The 24,405-nt window shown below is 48.5% G+C and overlaps 1 protein-coding gene across 8 annotated transcripts in view; it reads left to right on the forward strand.

Annotated features, from left to right (window-relative positions):
- The window catches only part of CHD9 (chromodomain helicase DNA binding protein 9), a 3,201,601-nt gene that overhangs the window by 2,557,303 nt on the left and 619,893 nt on the right, over positions 1–24,405 (forward strand). For all 8 annotated transcript variants that reach the window (XM_069639531.1, XM_069639523.1, XM_069639522.1 and 5 more), the window contains one exon: positions 6,242–6,461. In XM_069639531.1, coding sequence (XP_069495632.1) covers positions 6,242–6,461 — 220 coding nt within the window. The remainder of the gene's footprint in view (positions 1–6,241; positions 6,462–24,405) is intronic.

Genomic DNA, 24,405 nt, shown 5'->3' on the forward strand with positions numbered 1-24,405 from the left:
GGGTGAGGTCCATCAAGCCCCTGCTTGGCATGATGTCGTCATGCATCTACTTCGTGCGACTGTGCGGGTTGCGGATGTGGCCACTGCAGGAGTTCCTCAACGCCCGGTGGATACAGGTGGCAGGAAGCTTCGAAGGCAAGATCTCCCTCAACGGGACTTTCCGTCAAGCTATCCAGTGGTGGGGCACCTGCGCGCATCTCGCGGCGGGCATGGACTTCCAGACCCCAGCGCATCAGGAGACGATGACGACGGATGCCTCCCTGGAGGGAAGGGGCACGCACTCGGAGATCTCCATGCAAGAGTCTTTTGGCTCCCGGAGGAGAGGTCACTGCACATCAACGTCCTGGAGCTTTGGGCCGTGTTCTGGGCCCTCAGGTCCTTCCTTCTGTCCCTGAAAGGGCAAAGTGGTAAGGGTCTTCACCGACAACACCACCACGATGTTCTACATCCGGAAGCAGGGGGGCACCAGATCCCCAGCTCTCTCCAAGAAAGAACAGGATCTGTGGCACTGAGCCGTCGCCCAGGGGATGTTCCTGGTACCCTTTCACCTGGCATGAGTAAAGAACACTGTTGCCGACTCACTCAGCAGGGAGCTGCGCTCCTGCCACGAATGGGAGCTTCGGCAAGATCAAGTAGATCTCCTATTCCGACAATGGGGCAATCCCCAGATCGTTCTGTTTGCGACGGCGATGAACACCAAGTGCCGGAGGTTCGCCAGCAGGTTTCCCCAGCCAGGGAGCATGGGGGATGCATTCTCCTTCCCCTGGGACGGCCTGTTCCTCTGTGCGTTCCCACCATTGCCGTTGCTCCTGTGACTCATCAGCCAACTCAGACGGTCCCGGTGCAGGATGATCCTCGTTACACCGGCGTGGCCGAGGCAGATATGGTTCCCGGTCAAGCTGCTGATGGACGCGGATCTTCTCGCCAGGGAAGGAGGCGCGATCCTGCATCACGACCCAGGATCGCTGAACCTGCAGGCCTGGCCCCTGCAGCACTAGAGTTAGGAGGCTACGATATCCCGGCGGACTGCAAGGAAGTTACCAAGTTCAGGTCTTCCTCGACTCTTAAGTGCTATCGACATTAATGGAAGAGGTTCTCTGACTGGTGCCGTGCACAGAAGATCAACACTCTACGGATTACAGCCCCTCAAGTGCTGCCGTACTTGCTGTCGATGGCCAGGGCGGGGCTGGCACACACCTCCATCAGAATTCATCTAGCGGCTATCTCCCCCTACACCAGAACTCCGGGGCGGTTGTCGCTGTGGTCCCACTGCCTGGTAAAGGAGTTCATGAAAGGACTGTTCCACTCGTTCCCACCGCTCTTTCCAATTACAATACAGCATCCAAAGCATACAAAACAGCCATTACAGAAGCTAAGAAATCACATCTGGACACTATAATCTGACATGCATCCTCTGATTCTAGGGAATTGTTTAAAATTCTGAAAGAACAAGAGGTCGTCCCAGAGCCTGTAGCATCCACAATCACCAAAAATGATGATTGGTGCCTAGATATCCAGAACGCCATGGCGAACAAACTGGTTGGAATCCGGGAAGGCATAGTTTACGAGACCCATGGCACGCATACAGCCAGCAACACATTTACTAGGAGCCCAGATATTCCCATTTTTGATTTCACTCCTATATCGGAGGAAGAATTAGCATCTATTATTTCCAAACTGAAAGCCACCAATTGCACAGGGGATTCCTGTGCCTCTACTATTATTAAAACCTGCCCACCCACCTTGGTACAAGCCATATGTAAATTTGTTCACTCTTCATTTCTCAATGGCATTGTTGCAGATTGAGATGAAGCAAGCCTGGGTTACCCCCCTGTTAAAAAAAAAAAAAAAACCCAACCTGGGTCAGACGGTCCCTACCAATTATAGGCCGATAACCAACACCCCCTTCCTGCTGAAAATATTGGACCGGGTTGCATGTACTCAAATTGCTCAACATCTTAATGCACACCCTATCCTCAATTCCTTTCAATCAGGTTTAAGACAAGGCTTCGGCACCGCGACCTCTCTGCTGGACCTTAAATCCCAATTGCTCCAGAGACTGGATAACCAGCAGATTTCGCTTTTAATCTCGTTGGACCAATCTGCGACATTTGACCTCGTCGACCATTCCATCCTGACAGACAGGCTTATGTCAGTTGCCAACTGCTCCCAGGCTGCCACCAAATGGCTGCTCTCATTTCGCTCTAACAGAGTCAGCAGGGTGTGTGCCAATGAGGCAAAGGCGCCGGCCATTCAGGTGCTCTTTGGAGTTCCACAAGGAGCTAGTCTATCTCCATGTATTTACAATATATTCATGGCTCCCTTCTTTGCCCATCTCGCTCAAGAGGGTATTTTATTTTCTAATGATGCTGATGACACACAATATGTCATCCCTCTCACGGGTCAGCATGACCAGGACGAGAAGGAACTCAATCGCATATTTTCCATTTTCGAACAATGGATGATGTTAAATAACCTCACACTCAATCGCGGTAAGACTGAACTTATGGTGGTAGGATCGGAGGGCATTTTAGCTAAACTTGATCCAGCTTAAAAGCATTTCCAGTGAGGGGATGATCAAATCTCCACCCTCCCTAAAGTAAAAATCCTGGGTGTGAACCTGGATTAGTGGCTTAACATGAAGCCCTATGTAGCCAGTATCATTTCATCTGCCACCTACTATATCAAATTGTTGGCACATTTGAGACCGCTCATCTCTCAACAGAATGCCGAGTCTATCGCCCGAGCGATTGTATGAGCCAAATTGGATTATTGCTGCAGTCTGCTAGCAGGCGCCATTAAATCCACTGTCAATCGTCTCCAGGTGGTTCAGAATGGCGCGGTCAGAGTCATAGTGGGACTCTCGTATAGAGCCCATGTCTCTGAAGGATGTCGAGCCTTGCACTGGCTCCCTGTGGAGTCTCGGATACCCTTTAGACTTTTGGTTATCACCTTCAAATGTCTTAAGGGAATGATGCCCCCTTACTTACACAGGTATATAATAAAAAAACCCTGCCTCAGAAATTTACGATCTAACAATCTTAACCTCCTTAACCAGCCAAGATCTAAAACCAAAAAAGTGCAATTGGGTGCCTTTGGGTTTGCGGCCCCGGCACTTTAGAATGCCCTGCCTAGTCACCTGAGTAATTCCTCAGTTTTGAGTAATTTCAAAAAGCGTTTAAGAACACTCCTTTTTAAATAAGCATCCATCTGATATCCTTTCTCCGGCAACTCCCTGACCTCAGGATACCTTCTGCCTGTTTTCTGTTATGTTTGTCTTTGTCCGCGCCCTCACACCCACGGGTCTATGGCTGCGCAACACAAATGTTATAAAGAAAAGTAAAGAAGGCTCCGGCCCTGGCATGGGAGCTCAACATGGTGCTGACCAGGCTCATGGGTCCGCCATTCCAGCCTTTGCATTCGGCGCAGCTGAAATTTCTATCGTGGAAGACAGAGTTTCTTGTGGCCATCACCTCCGCACCACGAGTGGGAGCAATCCAGGCCCTCTCCTGTAAGCCCCCGTACCTGACATTCCACGAAACGAGGGTAGTGCTGAGGACGCACCCCTCCTTCATGCCCAAGGTGCCGTGGGACTTCCATCTCAACGAGCCCTTGGTGTTGCCTGTTTTCCTGTCACCTTTGTTGCCTGCTGAGAGGACTTTGGACTCGCTGGATGTGGCTAGAGCGCTGAAGTTCTACGTGGACCGCACAGTTTTCGGAAGACATCACAGCTGTTAGTGAACTTTGGCCCTGTGAACCAAGGGAAGACCCTCTCCAAGGCTTCCATTTCCAGATGGCTCTCTGGCTGCATCATGGCAACCGACCGTTGCCCAGCCGTCAGATAGCCCATTCGACCAGAGCGATCACTGCTTCTACGGAGTTCCTGTCTGGTGTGCCCCTGCTGGACATCTGCAGGGCTGCTACGTGGAGGTCGACGCACACCTTCATGAAATTCTACTGCGTCGACTGGGATTCCAGGGAGGAGTCCAGAGTCGGCCAAGCCGTGCTGCGCAACTTGTTAGCTTGAAGGTGAGCCTGGTGAGGAGGTAAGAGATGCTTAATGTTGAGTTGTTGAAATGCTCAATGTTGAGCCTTGCCATCTCCCGTGGTTGTGCATGTGTGTACTGCTATGTATTCTTGTATTCATGAGCATGTGAATCCATGCCAGACCCCATGCTGGAGAAGGAATAAGTTACTTACCTGTAACTGTTCTCCAGCATGGGTCTGGCATGGATTCACATGCGAACCCTCCCTCCAACCCCTCTGCGGCTCTTTTCTTGGTCCTACTGCCACTTTACGTGCTACCAAATCTGAAGATGGCTGCCAGAAGAGGGGCTTAGGTAGAGGGCAGTCATTGGCTGGGGGCAGTATGACCCAGAGACCAGTGATTGGTTATTAGTAGAAAGACAGTTCTGAACGAAACTGATTTTTTCTTTACCGAGGATTCCCAGCCTGACGACGGGGACTATTAATGAGCATGTGAATCCATGCCAGACACATGCTGGAGAACAACAGTTACAGGTAAGGAACTTGTTCCATCCCTCTCCCAGTGATGATAGGTGGTATCAGGCTACCTGCAGCACCATCTGCCTGCGTAGTGCACCACAGAACTCACATCTGCTGCTCTGATCGCTGCACATTCCACTGGCGGCTGTCATCTTGTGCTCGCACTGGCCCGCCCGGCCTCAAATGGCACCCAGAAGCATCATGCCTGGAAAACTGGAGGCCCTACTGACTCTGGCCTGCTACTCACTCTGTGTTGTGTTGTATGATTTGTGGAACCAAGCTTGAGTACTGCAGGTTGCCGTGGATCCATGAAACCGACCACGAACGGTGGAGCCAGCAGAGCATGTGTCGGTCATGTTTATGTTAAAGGATATTTGTAGTACACACTATCACCACCGGAATGGGCCTCTGGCGGCTCTGAAAAAAGGATGGGGGGGAGGTTGAGTTAGTGGGAATAAGATGGAAAAGTGCAAGAGAGCAGTGATGTGCTGTTGGCAGCCTCAATTCGGTGGGTCCGTTGGCTGGGCTTGGGGTGTTTTACGGTTGGCAGTCTTAGTGTGCTGTTGTGCAATTCTATGTGTGTTTTGTTTTTTTGTTGCAGTGTAGTGACATTTGTGCGGATTGCTGTGTTTTAGGCTTGTGATTGTGTTTGGTTAGAGTTTGAGAGGTGTATGCAGAGGGATGAAATTGTTAGTGGATTGGTTAGTTGGCATTGCTGTCCTTGCAATTATGTCTAGGTGTGATGCTTGCTATCATTCACTATTCCATCCGAGCGTGGCACTTGCTAACTTTCAACATTCCGTCCAGATGCGAGGCAGGCCAGTGATCAGTACTCCATCCAAGTGTGGCACCCGTCATCATTCACAGTTTCATTTAAGTGCAGTGCCTGCTAACATTCACACTTCTGTCCAGATGCGACACAAGCTAAAGTTAAGAATTCCATCTCAGTGTGGCCCATGCTAAAATTAATAATTCTGTCTAGATGTGACGCAAGTTAAAGTTAAGAATTCCATATAAGTGTGGCACATGCTAACATGCATAATTCTGTATAGATTTGACGCAGGCTAAAGTTGAGAATTCCATCTGTGTGGCACATGCTAACCTTCATAATCCTGTCTAGATGTGATGCAAGCTAAAGTTAAGAATCCCATCTAAGCAGATTAGCAGACTCTGCTAATCCAAACTCCCTTCAAGTTTTATTTGACACATTTAAATGCTTTCAAATCTCCTACAAGTAATGTGCAGGCAGAGATGTTACAATTTTATGTTACAACATGGTACAATGCGTTACATTAAAAACCAACCCCCAGGATACTCTATGGGGTTACAGACATGTTACCATACATGCACTACTCTGCCAGCAAGTAGGTACAGATTCATTTAGGCAAACCTTGCAAACAAGTCTAAAACCCACTGCCTTGTTCCCGTACCAATGCATATCATGTTCTAACTTGCACTTGCATTTCACCATGTACACTCACTCAAATAAATGGACATGGAATGCGGGTGGCCAGTGTCATTTTCACATTGTGACCCTTAAATGATAATGTTATTCCACGAAACGCTGATCTAAGATTGGGGTTTGCCATGCATACAGAAACGTGCAGTGCCTCTTTCTCTTGATGTCACTGTACAGTTTATAATGAGACACACAAATACAAAGAAAGAAGGGGCCAGGTTGTGTGTTTTCAGATCAAATTCATCTCAAGTCATTATTTTTATATACTTTTTACAGATTGCCATGGGTTGGAAGGAGACAAGACATGCTGGCCAACCCAGTCTGCTTTGACTACACGCCTGCGTCGTCTTATAACTGCCTTTCAGCGCAGCAGCAAGAACAAACAGGTTCAGCAGATACAGCAAACATTCTCTTTGCAAGCTAGTCTGTCACAAACTCAGATTGAAGATGCTGTTCTAAATCCAAAAATGGTTGCTAAAATAGAAAGGCAACAAAGGTATGTGTATTGTTGCTTTACTATACTTTGCTTTTAAATTAACATTCAAATGTCAATTCCAATTGATTCCTTCCTCCCACAGATTCCTCATCTATGATATTCTGTGTCCAGTGCCAACTGCCTTTGCAAAATCTTTCACCACCGGGGGGGGGGCATTGTGGCTCCACTCCGCAATATTATATGCCCCACACCCTACATGATGCCAGGGCCAGCATACATGCAACAGCCCAACTGTATGACCTCAGTTTCTTTTTTCCCTTGTGAGGAGTCAAACATAGGAGAAAGACACAGGTGGTAGCTTTCTTGCCGACACTTTTGTTCAAATAATAATGAGGTTTGAAAAAATGCCTCCCTAGCCCTAAAACTGAGAGGTTTCCCTTCCTTAACACAACTAACTGTTGAACGGTCGGTGTCAGAATGTCCCAAAACAATATTCTCCGTCCTGTGTCCAAAACCTAGTCTGTCCCTCACACTCTGACTTCGACAAAAGGATGCAAAAAAGGGAAAATAAAGTCACTCTTGGCTGCTCATCTGCAGCCTTTTAATTTTCAAAACATAAGTTCCAAACAAATTAATTGTGCACCAAAACTAAGTTCCACAGATCTCAAATTAAAGTGTCGGTACTTGGTGGTCCGCTTCCTCCTGGGCAAAGTGATTTTTTTTCCCCCCTGAACCGAGGTCCAATAATGCCAAGGGGGACAATCCTCTTCCCCTGGTCTTTCCACTTGTTTGATTAAAGTGAGCAATTGCCTAAATAGCGTTTTTTGTCACTGACAGACTTGGCTTACTCTCTTGCCAAGTACTGCCAATTTTATTTCCCAGAATCACTGGGACAAAGAAGAGTAGTGGTCTTTCTCTCTCTCTTCCGGCACAGGTGTGGTGTCTGGATTATGTCGTTTATTCTGCAAGATTGGTTTCCCTCTTCCCATTCACCAACCTCTAGGGCTGTAGTGTGTAGAATATTCTTCTGGGCTTTAGATGCCTCCCACCTGCTTTGTCACCACTCTTGTGTTGCTCTCAGACCCCTCCTTGTCCCCCGCCAATGGTACCTGCTTTGGTTTGCTGCATATGACTTGTCCCGAGGTAGCTTGGAGTCGTGCCTCGTGGGACTCCCCTTTCTGCTCTGATCGCGCCGCTCTGACTCCGAGATTATAGCAATCGGCGAAGCAGGGTTCTTCCGGGGTCCTCCTTAGTCGCAGGCTGTGGCTCTGCTCTCGTTTCGCTCTGTGTCGCCGACACCAGCTAACAAAGTCCAAGTTCTCCAAACTCCTCTGGAGATCTTGCAGCCCAGACGCAGTTGTTGGTCCAGCGCGACAGGTAATACTCTCAACCTGCAGGCACTTTGCCTTAGTTGCTGCTTGCCACGGCATCCAGGTCTGTTGGTGAGCACCGCCTCTGCTCAGACGTCGGTCACTTGGGAGCCTGCAGGGCTGCCACTCGCTCTGCCTCGGAGTATCACCTGCGGTATGGTGCAGACAGTTCCTGCTACAGAAAGGCGGCGGGCCGGCCCAAAACTCCTCTGGGCCTTCTTTCGTCACTGCTCTCCCGTTCCCCACATTAACTACGGGTTCACTGTAGTAAACGTCACTTCTCTCACTACTGTTTCTTTCTTTTCTCCGACCCTCTCTCTGGACAACTTTCACAACTTCACCGTCCACTCCAACTGCTGAAGAGGAGGATTCCTGGGCCAGACCCAATTATATACATTGTCCCCCCACCGGATGCAGGTAAGGTTGGCCCGTGTTGCCGTTCCCCTCCCCCTCATACATCCTCTTGCACCCTCGAAGTCCACCTGAGAGATGAGGCCGCTGCCTAGTGGCGCCGCACCTGCAAGGCCATGGCGGCGCCTCCATTTCCACTGCTACAATAGCGACTTCTTCCACTACTACTGCTGCTGCTACTACTTCTTGCATCGATAGTCCCTCCATCTTCGGTTGTTATTCCCCTTTTGATTTCAGGGCTTGTGACAAGACTAGACCACTCATTATGATTTCGCTGTCTGTTTTGTTCATCCCCACAGGGCCTCCTCGTCCCAGTACTATATCTTCCCATTACTGGTGTTATTTTAGCCAGGTGTACTGGTTGATGTGATATGTGAGTGTTTGCCAACGAAAAGGGACGTTATCCTTGGACTCATCACACCATGCACTGTGGTAGAGCCGGCTTCTTAAGCAAATAATTGTGACTGCTTCATGCCTAACCCCTGGAAGGCCTCTGGCTTCAAGTCCTGCGCAGATAATGGGAGACTGTTTCCCACCTCCTCAGGATGTGACGGTACTGTTTGGGGAGAATTCCACAGCGAGAAAGAGGATCCGATGGACCTAGTCACTAATATGCAGTAGGCCAGCGGCATCTACTCCTCCACAGAGCTGGACTTATTCCTGGCGCTGACTGCGAGATAGCTTCATGCTTCTTTTCAGAAGATGAAATCTAAGGGGTGGAAACTCTGGGATTGTCAGCGCCCACTACGCCTGTTAGGAACATTTTCTATTTGCTGCTTTTCTCCCATAGACCTCCATGGGAAACCCTTTCTTTTTGTTTTGTGTTTTTTTTTTTTATTAGAGTTTTATTTAAGATTGAGTCAGGACCAGCAAAACACATATCAGATAAACAGTGTCGAGTTATGCATCACTGACCATGTAAGACAAAAAAGACAACTCAAACAGTCAAGTCAAACCCGTGTTATTAGTTTCAGCGATCAACCTCTAACCCCTCGTAGGTCCTTCTCCCCAATCGTAACACCCTCCTAACCTCCCCAGCAACCCCACCTTAGCAGAGACATCGTCTTTGCAGGAGCTTAAGCAGTAATAGTCGATCAGCGACTGCTTGAAAACTAGAACATGAGAGCGACAGTTGTCTGTTGTGAGAAACCTGATGGTATCCTCACACCTACTCCCCCTGGATCCTCTTCTCAGGTGGCCATGGAAAGGCCTTCGCTTTTGGATCCTGACCATGGGGATGGTGAAGAGGTAGGATCACCTGGGTGAAGGGTCCTTGGGGATTGGCAAGACAGTATCCACAGGCGAGACATGGTATCCCTCTTTCACTTATGAGAACCAACCCAACCCTCCCCCAGCTTTTATGGTCTATTGTAAAACATCTCCCCGCGTTTTTCCTCATTCAAACTACTATAGTACTGGAACGAGGAAGAGCCGACTAGGAGTAGTGAACACTAGTAAGTCATTTCACCACTCTAGTACTGAGACGAGGAAGAGGCATGCAGAGTATTGTGAAGGTCAGGCATGTCCCAGGTTCTCCTCTAATTGCAGTCAGGCAATTACAATTGGGAACTCACACCTGCAACCTGTCAAGGGGTTTCAGGTGTATAAGAAGGGAGGAGACGAGCAGCATAGGGACCAGCAGGGAATCCTGTGTGCGAGGTGGCAGCCGTGGTTGGCCCTGCAGGGAGAACCAGGACACCGGCATACAACCCCAGGAAGTTGTGGAGCCAAGGGCCGGGTGGACCGTAAGAAGGCCACAGGTGGGGAAGCCTCCATGGTCAGAGGTCCGCAGCCATAGCTGTGGACACAGAAGAAAGAAAAAAAGTGACGGTCAGTTTCCGCAGAGAGAGAGCGGAGCTGCCGGCGAGGTCCAAGGAGAAAGCGAAGTGCAAGCAGGGCTTGCATGTGAAAGCAAACGTGTCAGTGAAGGAAGTGAAGTGCGAGCAGAGATCGCACTTGAAAGCAAATGTGTCGGCAGAGCCGAAAGGGAGAGCACAGCTGCCCTGAGGAGACGCCAGGGACCGGTGAGTGTAGCGGGAAGGTCACTCGAACCAGGGTGCTCCTGGGGCTGTGAGAACGCCGAATCAGAAACCAAATTTATGGAAAAGTGTACGCCAGATGAAATTAACCTGAAGTCACAGGTTAAAATGGAACTACATGCACAATATCTAGTACAAGCTGCAGAATGAAAATGTACCAAACTAAAGGAGGGCTTTTAGCAAAGAGAGGTGCCTTGATGACAAGTGTGAGTAAAAGTCACTCGATGCCTAGTGAAAGCAAAGCACGAGCCGCATAAGGCATAAAAGAAAGCAACTATTGAGAATTGCTAGAGAAAACGAAAGTAAGGTGGTGAAGGAACAAAAACCACCCCAAAGTGAACTGCAAATGAAAACACATTGTGACAAGGCCAAAAGATTGGAGAAGGGGAGAACACACTGTTCCAAAGCCAAGAGGCTGACAAAGAGAAGCCATGTGAGTGTGAACCATCACAAAGGTACAGATGCAGAAGAACCTGCGTGGGCTAGAGAGCCTTGGGTTCCTGGTTGCGCCACCTGTAATGGTCTGACAACTGCACCTAGACCAGGCAGCCCCAATTGTGAAAGCCAAAGAAGTTGCTGACGTGAAACAGGAAAAAGCAATCTGATTTAAATGATAAGAAACCAGAAGGAGTATGAAGTAGGCCTGGAGCTACTGTTGAATATTGAAAGATTGAGAGCAAGTACAAGTGAACTGTCTTATTTTGAACTTGGGGATGTGGAGCTGACAAGTAAGTTGGGAGCTGGAAGAAGCTCAGAACTTTGTTTGGAACACTTTCTTTTATTGCTGACATCCATACACATTGTTTAGCTTTAGTTGTGAGGGCAAGTATAGGTTTTGGACACAGACAGAATTTTAAGTGGAACTTTCTTACTCAGACTTTACTTAGTTTCATTAAGGTAGTGAACTCCCACCTTTGTATAGGACAAGTTAGGCCTTCATCCAACTAATGGCATTCTGCACGGACAAATGCTATCTAGACAATGCACACTATTGAACGACTTTCATGCGTTACTATGATATGAATATATAATTTTGGATATAGTAGAAGACCATGAAATAGGAGTGGCATGACAAGCAGAGTATACTTACTCGTTACTCGGATTACGAGGACGAACAGTTGCGCGAAGTTCGTGCATAAGCACCATCATTATTCTCAACACGGCCCGTGTGAGGCAGGCTGCCCTGAAGTCTGGCAGCTCAGTGATGCATTGCGGTCGTGGCTCCCCTTCCGAAATGTAAGCCAGGCATCCAGAGTTTTCTCGGCAGCAGCAGTTCTCCTCCTCGGTTGGCATTAGCTTGCACCGATTGCATGTGCACCAGGTGGAGACGCCGTCCATGCGACTAGGCCCAGGCTCTTCATCTGTTGATTCGTCCTGCCAACTGCCGTCCAGTAGTTCCTCCTCGGTATACTCGGGCTCGTACATGTAGGGCATTATTGTAGCCATTGTGTGGTAAACAAAGTAAAATAATTTACCGAGATGGTACAGGTGTTCACACGGGCTACAAGCGGCGAAGGTAGCTGACCAGAGCACAGAAACGATTCACAAAATACTCTAAGTAACACAGAGAGAGGAATGGAATCGAAAATCTGCTGCTGTGTGTTGTGAAACGGTCTGTTTATACTTATTGAGGAAAGAGGCCTCCTGCCATTTCCATGGCGACACGTCATTAGCTGAAGCGCAGCGAATGTTGACACAAGACGTGCTTTGGCGTTGGGAAATGGGCGGTACGAGTCTGCTGATGACAGGCTCAGGGGCGGGGGAATTGATTTAGTGCCGCAGAAGCAGGTCAGCCAGGGCGATGCGGCAAGTGATAGGATTATCACAAAATGGCAGCTCCCTGGTGCCTGTTTTCGCGTGCGTTTAATGGACGAAAACCCGGGTAAGGTCCATAGGAAAGTTTTCTAAAATCGAGCCACTTAGGCTTAAAAAAACATGGCCGACCCGTAGGGACAATAACAATTTTTACTAGACCATGCCTTTAAGTTAATAAAATCATTTGGTTTGAATTTTTAATCTTTTGTCCGTATCTTGCTTCATGATGCCTTCACACTGCTCATTAGCGTTCATCGCATGCACGCTTTCCGCACCACAAGTTTACCATGGATATGGCCTGGATTTACCAATTTTCTTTCCATCTTTCGTCCCACATGCCTCCCCTCCCCGGCCTTTCGGCCCTATAATATTCTAGGAAAGGAAGCCACTCCATGTCTACATACGCATTGTTTACCAACAGCGCTGCCGTGAGGCTCTCCTTTTCATATGTCTCGTGGGCCTTGTCAAAACTTTCATGTTTTGTGCCGAGATGGCTTCTTTTTCAGTGTATTGTGAGACAAACTTGTTCTTCTAAAATCAGGTTTCTTGGCAAATTTGTTATCTGTGAATGGCCATCCTCCCTGGTTTTGACAGAGGGGACTGAATCCTGGTAATCACATCTATGGCGTTTATCCAGCCCAGAACCTCCTACTAATATAGTTGCGACATAGGACAGCTCCACCACTGGTGCCAGTTTTTTCAGATGGTGGTAGAGCCCCTCCAGCAACTGGAACTCTCACACATTTTAGCAAGCATCTGAGGGGTTAGTTGCCACCGAAACAATAGCCTACTGGTATGCATTTTGTATTGAACTGCTATTGTTTAGGACCACACTGCCCTATAAATCGTGACCCATACCTCAGCATCTACTTCCAGCCCCAGGTCTCTAAACCAGAGTGCTTGCTTGTGTGGCCTGGCTAAGTGCCCGCTGTCAAGCAAGGAAGCATATAGTCAACATATAAGCCCCCTGGACTCCTTGTGTGTGAGTATGTGTTCTAAGGGTGTCAACGGGCACTGCAGCTCTTGTTCCAGTGCGGATCTAACAATACGCCCTTGAGTTCTATGTACAGTAAAGGTTGTATGGGACCTACTTGCAGGGCCTGTTCGAGCTCATCCTTAGTCAGGAAGACATCCTCCTTCCACTTTTGCCCCACTCTTAACTAGACCTGCCTCGTCAAAGGGTTTAAAGCGATTAGCGTATGTTATTAAATCTTTGACATAACTAAGCGGGATGACCATGATGTGACACCTGCCATGTCCTTGAATTTCCGCCAAAGGGACCAAAAAGCTGCAAGTACTGGGTGCGTGCCTATCCTGTGCGGCAAGTGCTTTTGGGGGACCCACAGCCACCCCCCTAGTGTTACTGGTGAAAAAAGACAATTTTCTAAGGATACCCATTGCTTTTCGGCATTCTCCCTTGGGTGGTCTAGTAAGATTCTCAGCTGCGAATCCCTGAAATATTCATAGAAGTCTGGTAGCCCATGCCACCCTTATCTATTGGAAGGATCATGGAGGTGTATGCTATTTGGGGTCTCTACCTACCCACAAGAAGGACAGGGGCGTTTTTTAAAATTCTATGCGAAAGGTAGCTGGGATTATAACTGTTGGCGACTGGAACAAGAATGCCAACCTCGGCAGGATGTTAATTTCAATGGTTGTGAACCTGGCTGCCCAGGAGAGTGTGATCTTGGCCCATTTTCGTAAATCCTTTGTGATTATTTCCCATAATGGCAGGTAATTAGCCTTGTAAAGGTCACTAAACAGCCTAGTTGTTGTCACTTCCAGGTATTTGATGCCGTACCTTTGTGATTGGATACCATGATCCGCTAAGATACATGGGGAGAAGGTGGAATCATCCGACAACCAAAGGGCCATGGTCTTGTTCAAGTTAATACGAAAACCCCAAAGCGTGCCATTGTCTACAATGGTGGTTAAGAGAGCTGGCACCGAAACTGCTAGATGAGTGATGTACGCCAGAATATCATCAGCAACCTGAATTTTTGCAGGTAAATAAAGCTTTCTGCTTCCCTCGCTGTGTGCTCATTTTTATGGGGAGCGTGATCAGTCCATAAAACTATCAGTACTTGGGGACTATGTGCCCCCTAGTGGATTTCTTGTGTGGTTAGGACACTTTGCATCCTTTAAATGTTTTCTTTTGTAACTTTGTAGTTACAAAAGCAATTTGTTAGGAATGACTGGTGGCAGTGTTTAATTTTCTACTGTGTTTTTGACTTTTTACTCCTACAATTTTGCATTTTACCCCATAGTGCCGTGAAGAGTACCATATGCTGTAAAATGGCCATGGCATAAAATGTTCGCTGTCCTTAGGCCATGTTGTCCTTTGGCCTCTTTCTAGCCCTCTCGGGTCTGAAATTGCCATATATTGTATGCCATTTACCGGGAAAAGCTTTGACTTTCCCGAGCAAAGTGGCAGTCTCTGTGTGGCCGGATGTGTGGTATGGGACTGTCTGGTCCCAGTCCACATCCGAGTCCCTGAATGTTTGTTGCAGGGCAGAATGTTTGGCTTGTGGCTCTCCATCATTGGATAGCCACTGCCAGTTTTTAAGTTTGCAAATCCTTACCATTGGTGGACCTGTGTGCGCTTCAGTCCAGATATTGGATAAAAAGAGGACTCCTGGAGCCATTCAACGACAGATCGTTAGAGCCAAGATGTCTACCCAAGGATGACTATTGCAGCTGACCAGCATCACCTCCAGCAAATCCTGCTGAAGTCCTGCTCTTCTATCCTGATGGCAAGAAGGCCTTCAGTGTTATGACCCCTGGAACGATAGGAACTACCAGTCTCAACACCTGTTTGTGGATCTGTGCCTGTTGAGGCAAAGAAGTGTCCCTGAACCACCCCCGGTGGACTGACGAGCTCTCTTCGGCTACCTCTATCCAGCCGTCACTGTTCCGAGCACATCCTTGGCCCTTCGAAGATCTTCATATTGTGTTACAAGACACCTGCTCCTGCATTTTCAGTCTTCTGATCCCAACGGAAGCCGTGCAGAGCCTGCTTCTTTGTTCGCCAACCGAAGATCGCCTGTCACCACCTGATTGTGGTGGCTACCATTGCAACCATCTTCTTCGCTACTTGGAATTTTAATGAAGTGTAACAAATGCTGAAATAAATGATAACCATGTTACAAAATGCAAAGTGTGTTTTAATATAAAACAAAAAACAGAAGAGCAACATAATGCAAGGCCTATGCTTTTTGGATCATCCAGATCCTTCTTTCGGGCCCATCAGAAAATAAAAAACATTTCTCCAGGATGGGGTCTGGCATGGATTCACATGCTCATGAATATTCCCCGTCGTCAGGCTGGGAATCCTCGCTAAAGAAAAATCAGTATCAGTTTCGTTTCTGATCTGTCTTTCGTAGTAGTAACCAATGACTGATCTCTGCGTCATACTGACCACAGCCAATGACTGCCATCTCCCTAAGCCCCGCCCCTGGCAGCCATCTTCAGATTTTTACCGCACGTTCATGTGTTGGGATCCTCGTGCTATTGCGCTCGAGCTTTAGTGCTTTTTTCGAGTTTTTTCTTAGGAACATTTTCTCTTTTTCGGTCAAATGAGCCTCAAGCTCCACCGTTTCTTTATCCGATCAACGGGGACCCGTGTCGGATTCTTCTACGCCCCTCAAGGGTGAAGATTTCGTAGAGCCACGCTTTTGGAGGACTCCAGAAGTTTCTCAGGCCCATCTCGATCATGGCCCAGGAGAAGGGAAGCTCGACGCCCGGAAAGCTGTTCAGGGTCTGCCCTGGATGCCAGCTTCAGAATGTCTTTAAGGAGGACGAACACTCCCTTTGCCTCTACTGCCTGCATGAGGACAAGACGCACGTGGAGAAGGACTGTGCGTTTTGCGGCAATATGTCAGAGCGGACCATGAAGGACCGCCATCTGCGTCTCGCCAACTGGCTGGAAGGGAAGAGCCCGTCAGGCGAGAAGAAGAAGAAGTCCGAGCGGTCTTCTAAGACCTTTGAGAAGGCCAAGCACCGCGAGTCCGCTGGCACCGGGAGCGCCGACGTCTCATGATCACACGACGTCTACGATGCTCAAGGGTGAGAAGTGGGGACTCTGGGTACTCAGAATCGCCTTTGGTAGTTAATTGAGGTTGAGGAGTCGTTTTTGCAGTTTCTAAGTTTTCTTGGGACTCCAGGTGTGAGCTTGTAATCGAATCCGTTAAATATTGCGTGATGTTCATCATGTCTTCATTTCCTAGAAAGGCGTCAATCTCTCTCTAGGGGATTGATTAATTATCTCAATTTCTTCAGTAAGAGGCACTTGAACTTCTTTTACTGTTGATTTCGACTTTGGCTGTGCCGTTGGAATCTTTAGAAGTGGTATGGGTGGTGTCCTTTTGCCCTTTGCTGTCTCCTGCTGATGGAAGATAGGTTCAAGTATTAATTTCACAATGAGTTTTGGTTTTACTCCTATGATTTCTTTGGGGGTCAAAGACTTTACAGTTGGTGAAATCAGTGTTGATGTTAAATTGATGAAAGGAAGAGTTTGGGTGCCTTCTGACTTGGAAGGTATCCTTGTTTGACATGATTGTCTCATGACCGATGCGTCTTCTTGGGGGCTTGAAGCTAAAGGCAATCGTTGGTCTGAAACGGGATCTACAGGGTTTTGCTTTAGCTCTAGTGCTGTGATATACCCTTCAAGGAAGGTCAATTTGGTTAGCATCGTATGATCTTTGAGTGCGTCCCGAATTGTCTCGTACAATTTGGTAAAAGGTGTTAAGGCTATCGTTATTGCCGACATCAGAGTGCACATATCTGTTGTTTTTAGTTGCGTTTCTTTAGGTGCAGCTGGCTTTGAGAAGATGATCTGGTCTTTCCTGTAGATAGTGGCCGCATTATTGGTGTACCTGTTAAAGGCGGCATTCTATTAAATTGGTCTAAAGAATATCTTTGAGGGCAGTTGTAATTATCCAGATATGTGTAGAAAGTGTCTAAGGATTTCTCAAATTGCAGTCTGTTATTCATTTTCTGAATGTGCTTGTTCCCATAAGGGTTTCCCGGAATTCCTTTGTTTGGCCTGTATATCTTTTCTGAGACTGAGGGTGTTGAATTTTCCACCTGCTCAGTACTGTTGCCACACTCAGCCAGGATGACCATTAATCCTCGATTAGAAGTCGAATCACTTTGTAAAGGTGTATTTAACCTAGTAGGGGACTTCTTCCCAAGGAGGGGTGGGTTGGGGCTCTTTATTGAGTTGGAAGCTCCCACCCTCATGTTTCCATCTGGGATGGGACTCCTTTCTTGCAACTCAATTTCTAGGCCATTTTTGCTGCAGTTTGGTGCTTCGTGCTGGAGGGGGTCGTGCAGTTCAGGAGTATCTGTTTCTTTGTTTATCTTCGAGGGTGTTAAGGAGAGCGTGGAAGAAGGATTTATGTCTGGTTCTGGCTCGCAGGTTGGTAGGGCACTCTTTAAGGGTGCACATACAGGATGGGTTTTTCCTGTGAATTGCCATTTATCCTTGCTTATTTTTTGGGCGAGATAGTCATCACCTCTCGGTAAAGAAGATTTTCCAATTGCAGTAGCCAATTTACGCTGCTTGCGTGGTGGTGTATTTTCATGTACTGCTTCAAGGATTTCGGCATCTGTTACTTCTTGGCATTTTTCTTGTATTGCTTTGGAATGTTTACAAAAAAAGTCTGATAGTAATTTTAGGGGGGGTTGAGGTTTCTTTTTCCCCTTTCTTGTAACCTTTTGACCCACACGGCCACGTTTGTTGGTCTTGCCCTGCTTTTGACTCACCCTTTGCCTTACAGGTGGTTGTATTGTTTTTTTGATTTCGTGTGGGGCCTCGATTTCTTCAATCGAATCTCCCACTTTCCGTAGTCTTTTTTTTGGGGGGGGGGATTTTGTGGGGCACTCTGGTCCTTTTCATGGTGGGCTGTGTAAGGTGTAATTTAAACGTTGTTTGTGGCGCAGCCCTGCGCTTCAGTAGGTTCAGCAGCCGCTGGACTAGCATGGATCAGGGCTTTTACCGTTAATACGGTAGTAGGTGGAACCGAGTCTTTGGTGCTTTCACTTTCCATGGAATTCGCAGGACACACGACTCCAGGTATCTGCGGAGATGAAGATTCAACGATTCAAGCGATTTCGATCCGCAAAGACCGACCCCTCGGTCACCAAGTTGCCTAGCCGGCTTCTCAGGTGACTCGCCCTCCTGGGTGGAGCCCAACCCAGGGGCGGCCGGCGAGGGGTCCATTCCTGCCCGTCCAGGCAACGTGCGGGCCGGCAAACCCGGAGAACTTCACGCTGCCCCCCCTCCGGGGGGACGGCAGAGCTCCGGGGGAAGCTGTACCAGCGTGAGTCCGGGCGGGGGACATGGAAGAGGCGGACACTTCTCCGCAGGGCTCGATCAAGGTGAGTTTTTGCTCCAAGGGGGGGTCCTTTGTATGTTTTTGTTACGGGTCGTCGCACGATGTTGGAGCTTTATGGTTTCCACAAGAGTCTGTGGGAAGTATTAGCGTGGCATTTCCCGTGTTCAAACGGTTTTCAACATTCTCGACACTCGAGAGTTCAGATGATTGTTGGGATTCTGGTGTAATGTTTGTATTTTCAATTAGGGGCTCCATGCGGGAACGAGAACTCCTCAAACAGTGACCTGTGTCATCTTCCAGGACTAGAGAGGGAGTCGGCGGGGCAGCCATCTTAACAGTCTTTGCCGTCTTTGCCGTCTTGCCTGGCATAACTGCAAGACTGCCACTCACCGCCACGCCGCGTCCGCTCCGCGGAGTAAGTGAGTTTTTGAAGTGGTCTCAGGAATACGCCCCCACTGTAGACAGGGACAAAAGACTGGAATAGCAGCAGCAGACTGCAAGACTGCCACTCACCGCCACTACGTGTTTCATTGCTACAGCTCTACAGCTCAGTCACACTAACAACTTGTGTAGTACAGACCTATACCAAAAGGTGGGTTACGTAATGGCAAGCAGATAAGTGTTGTGTAGTGTCACGCCGCCTGTCCTGGGGTCTCCTTACCCGCTACGGCGCTCCCCGTCCTGGAGGTTGTATCCCCGCTTTCGGCTTCGGGGTCCGGGGCTGTCCTGGGTCTCGGGCGCTTTCGGGTCTCCTGTGCGCACTGCTTTGCGCATGCGCGGGCGTCCGCTCTCCGTGCATGCGCGGTGCGCAGGATGCTCGATGCGGGGAGATCTGCGGCTCAAGCCTTGTTGTGGGTTATCCAATGCCTGGGAGGCGGCACGGCTTGCGTTGCAAGCCTCCCAGGTGCTGGTGGGCGGTTTGTACGGATCGTGTCTTCGCTGCCTTGTGTTGCCTTTCCGTTTTCCTGTTGTCTTCCTCCTGCCCTTGTTCTCCTGGGGCACCCCTGTCTCCTTACCTGTTCTGCCTCGCTCCCTCCATCCTGCTACCTTCCTGATTCTGAGTTCCCGCTGGCCCTCCTTGGTTCTGGTCCCTGTCATTCCTTCCTGCCTGTCCGGCTCAGTCCTTCCTGATTCCATCTGGCTCTGGGTTCCCACTGCTCCTTCTGGTTCCCGTGCTCATCTCGTTTAACAGCCTGCTCCTCTTGCTGCCTAGTCTTCGCTCCTGGAGGTACTGTTCTGCTTCTGGTCTCCTGATCTTCATCAGCTTCCGTCGGGATCACCCTGCCTCCTGTGGACCTTGAACCTTCTACTCAGAGGCTCCCCCTGCCAGTGCTTGCACTGTCCTGACGCCACGCAAATCAAGGGTGAGCCAACCCGTGGCATTGGGAGCCGGTTCACCTCCAATCCGGTTCCATTCGGGCTGGTGTTGGGCTGGTTCCCCGTGCCATCAGTCACGTCTCCTCGGATCATCTGACAGCCTGGCCTCATCACCAAGGAACCCAACCGGACGAACAGGTACGCAGCGTTCTCGTGACGCTATTTACAACATGTAGTCTCACCCAGTGTGACTACATCAATTCTTTTCTAATAGTAACAACCACCAGAAAAGGGGCAGGAGTGCCACTATCCTCGTCAGTCTCCTCCAGACAAGGATTGTAAAAAGCTCTATTCTCTTGGTAGAGGGATCACTAACTAGCTGCTTTCTGCACTCGGATCGTCAATATTATTACCATGCTCCTTGCGAGCTACAGCGATGCCCAATGTGGACTTGTGCAGGAAGGCCTTCAGAACATCCCAGAATCTACTTCCACACAACCCTTTAACAGTGGTGGCTGAGGTGCGGGGTCAGGTGACGCAGAACATCCTCAAAAACACACTCGATTCGGCTGAGAAGACGGGACATGTTCTCGCACAAATAACTCTTTTAAAGTGCCACACATTACTCAAAACCTCAAGATTTAAGCCAGAGACTCTGGCTTCTCTCATAAACAAGCCTGTGGAAGACTCTGCTCTGTTCTGTAAGGCGGTCGATGAGGCCCTGGAAACTGCAAAAAAGAGCACAAGACACTAAAATCGTTAAACCTGATCTCTGCCAAGCTCTTTGTCCAAGGAGGCTCCTTTAACACCAGTTGGTCCTTTCAAGGGCATTCCTATTCCCGCTCCTTCCAAGGTCACTACAGAGCAGGCGGGGCTCCTTGGTTTTCCAGGCTCGGTACTTCCAGCGGCTTCCAGTCCGCTCAACACCAGGGATTTCAGCACAGAAAGGGTAGAGCGAGAAACTCTGCAGCCTGAGGCTCCCCAACCCCGACCATCAACTGACACAGAAGTACGGGTCCCCTCCCATGTCTCCCCGGTGTGGGGGCGATTACCATCTTTTACCCATGCATGGGAGGGCATCACTGCGGGTCAGTGGGTACTCAAAACCGTCGCCCACGGCTACTGCATAGAATTTCTGTAACCACCCTGCTACCATCCACCCAAGAGTAGATGACTACAGAACACCTACAGATGCTGCTAGAAGAGGTCCAGGTCCTTCAGAAAAGGGAGCGATCAAGGTCGTCCCTCATCTTCAGGTAAACAAGGGTATTTATTCAATATACTTCCTTGTACCCAAAAAGGATCTAACCATGAACCCTGTTTTAGATGTATGTCAAGCCTCAAAAGTTCAGGAAGACAACTCTTCAGGAAGTAATCCCACTGCTGCAACAGAGGGATTACATGGCCACATTGAATATGAATGATGCATACTTAACTATTTCAATGTTGCCAGCGCACAGAAAGTACCTCCGGTTCAAGTTTGAGAACACTCACTATCAGTTCAAGGTACTCCCCTTCGGTATTTCCTCAGCTCCAAGGGTATTTACAAAGGTATTCACATTAGCGGCAGCTCACCTCCGCAGGCATTCCATTCCAGTGTACCCTTATCTCGATGACTGGCTCATAACTGGAGGCTTGTACGGAACATGTCTGGAGAACATAAAAGACAATAGATCTCCTTTTCAATCGGGGATTCTCAATCCACGAGAAAAAGACGAGTCTGGTCCCCAGACAAGTCAAGCAATTCCTAGGGGCACTAATTTTGACAGAAGACTGCCTCGTCTTGCCCTCCAATGAGAGAGTTCAAAACATGTTGTTCCAAATCCCTCACTATGTAGCCAGTCGTCGAGTATCAGTACTGAAAGCCATGCCGCTCCTGGGAATGATGGCATCCTGCATCTTCTTGGTTCCGCACGCCCGTCTGCGCATGCGCCCTATGCAGGAGTGGTTCTCGAGCCAATGGTGTCGGGCAAGTCGTCAGTGGGACGATCCTAGTGGTTGTCTCGACAGCCGTCGTTCAGTCTGCAGTGGTGGTCTAAGGAAAGTCTTCTAAAGGCGATGCTACTGTGGTCTCTATCAGTAGCATCCAAACACACCTACATGAGAAGAGTTATGTTCCTCACAGACAGCACCATGGCTATGTACTCTCTGAACAAACGGGGGCACTCACTCTCCAGGGCTATCCAAACTGTCTCAGAACATTTGGAAGTGGGCACTCAAACACAACATGTTCCAGGGGAACACAATCTTCTGGCAGATGTGCTCAGCAGAGACTTTCACCTACTCGTAGAACCCGAGTGGCACTTGCAAGAACATATTCTACTCAACGTCTTTGCAGAATGTGGTCATCCAGACATTGATTTGTCTACTACAATTGTACTTTGTGGTAATGCTTGTTCCCAAAACTCTCCACACCAGAATCATAACGAAGAGGTTGGAACCAACAATTGCTTCTCTTTAGCGTCCCTTGACTTTCAACAAGATGCATTACATCTCTTCCCAAAGTGTCATCCCAAAGGATAATTGTTCTGTTTTTTACTTTTTGGCTGTATGCAATGCAGGCTACAGTTCTTTCCCCCTTGGTCTCTCATGCAAGTAGGGCTTTGCTCCTGCGGCCTTTGTTTTCTGGTTATACAACATCTTGGCTGCTGGTGGGTGGGTTACAAATGTCTCCCAATTGGCATCCCTTTTTAGGAGAGTTGCGCCCTGTTTGTCCTTGTATCACTCTTCTGCTGATTTGGCAATGCAGGTTACAATTGTTCTCTAATTGGTATCCCTGGTTAGGAGAGTTTTGCCCAGTTTGCCTGAATATCAATCTTTTTTGGCTTTGGCAATGCAGGGGACAACGGTCTGTAATTGTAGAGTTATTCCTTATTAGGAGAGTTATGCCCAGTTAGCCTTAATAACACTCCTCTTTTGCTTTGGCATTGTGGGTTATAGTGGTCTCCAAATTGGTATCCCTTATTAGGAGAGTTGAGCCCAGTTCGCATAGTTCATTCGTTCAGTATTCAAAATAGTTATTCAGCTACCGGTCTTCTTTGGGGCGCTCTACGGGTTCACCTGCTTCAGGCCAACTCACCGGTATGCCTTGGCGTCTCCTCCTGACTCGCTGGTGCATCTGCAGTTCTCGGCGGGGCCTTCTCTGCTTCTGTCTGTTTCGTGTTGACTGCTGCCGTGCGCGCAGGCTCTCAATGGAGCTCTGGCAGCTCTCTGGGATGTCTGGTGCGTCTCCCATTCCGGAGCAGTTCACAGCATGTTGGGAATGCCTCTCCCATAAGGCGTGGCTGGCTTCAGAACTGCTTCCCCCTGTACAGTCTCCGCATGGCCACATTTCCACAGCATCTACCGCATATTTCACATAGTGTCCTACTGCCTCCACGACTACACCATCAACTTCCCTCTGTCCTTGCACCTGATGTCTATTTATATTTTTAAAGATCCCGCTCAGGTGCTTTCTTTCCCCAACAACTAGAGCACTCATGATCTTTCTTCAACTCTAAGTTCCTCTTCCTCGCTCCCGTAGTATGGGCATTATGGCACTTGGAAAATGTTCTTGTTGATTTTATAATCAGTTAACTTGATCTGGTTAGTTAAATGAGTGTTCAAACTTATTAGAGGTTGTTAAAGGAATTGGTGGTTTATCCTTGGGTTTAGGACCTTGACATAAAACCGAATCATAACAACTAGAAGTTGTGACATCGCTGATAAGCGCAGTTGCCACGTTACTCTGTTGCTGCACGAGACCCTGCTGCAGTGTTTCTTTTGTTTCCATTGTGAAGACGACAGGCTTCTTCCACAAAACCTCCTTGCCAGCTAGCGTTGGCGAAGCGCTGATAAGCACAGTTGAGGAGCAGTCGGGAGCTGAGGAGCCTGCTTGGCGGCCATAGACACAGTGACACGAACAGCGCTTCTACAGGAACTGTGGTGACAGATGCCAGCAGACTGTTTGCGACTCCGGAGAATGCCCAATGCCCAGATTACTCCTCCAGGTCACCTCAGAAACGGTCCAAAATGAACTGTCTCTGGATGACATTGTCTGGGAGATTAGCCTATTATTTTCAACTGATTCCCCTTCTCAACAGGCTAGTGCACACGATGCACCAGGAATAAGTCCTGCTGATCCTGGTGGCACCAATGTGGGCTTAACAGCCATGGTTCTGTCATCTCATCTGTCAGTCTCACCTCGCAGGAAACTGCCATGCCCATAAAACATGCTGTCACATGCCCTAGGGAAGACACTGCACCCATGCCCCCAAACACTCAATTTAGCAGCTTGGCTCCTGAAGTCATAGAGTTTGGGCACCTCCAACTACCTCAAAGATGTATGGACATACTTAAAGAGGCACGGAAAGTGAACACCAGCTATTGTTACTCCAAAAGTGGAAACGTTTTGTCTTTTGGTGCAACACTCAAGACATCAACCCTATTGATCACCTAAAAATATTGGGCCTCATTACAAGTATGGTGGTGCAGGGAAAAATTGGCGGTAACAGAATTACCACCACTTTCCCGGAACCCCCATACTACCAGTATGGCCCTGGAGTGGGGGATTTACCTCCAGCACAATGCTGGAGGTAAGTCCTTCTGCTTTCCGACGAAATCGGCAAAGTTACCGTAGCAGTAATTCCGCCGCAGGTAATTGCACCAAAAATTCCCCATAGATTCCAATAGACTCTATAAAAATAGGGATTAACTCCGCCACTTGTAGTATGAC

Source organism: Ambystoma mexicanum, chromosome 1q, assembly GCF_040938575.1.
Source record: "Ambystoma mexicanum isolate Mex_15411 chromosome 1q, UKY_AmexF1_1, whole genome shotgun sequence".
Taxonomy (NCBI): Eukaryota; Metazoa; Chordata; class Amphibia; order Caudata; family Ambystomatidae; genus Ambystoma; species Ambystoma mexicanum.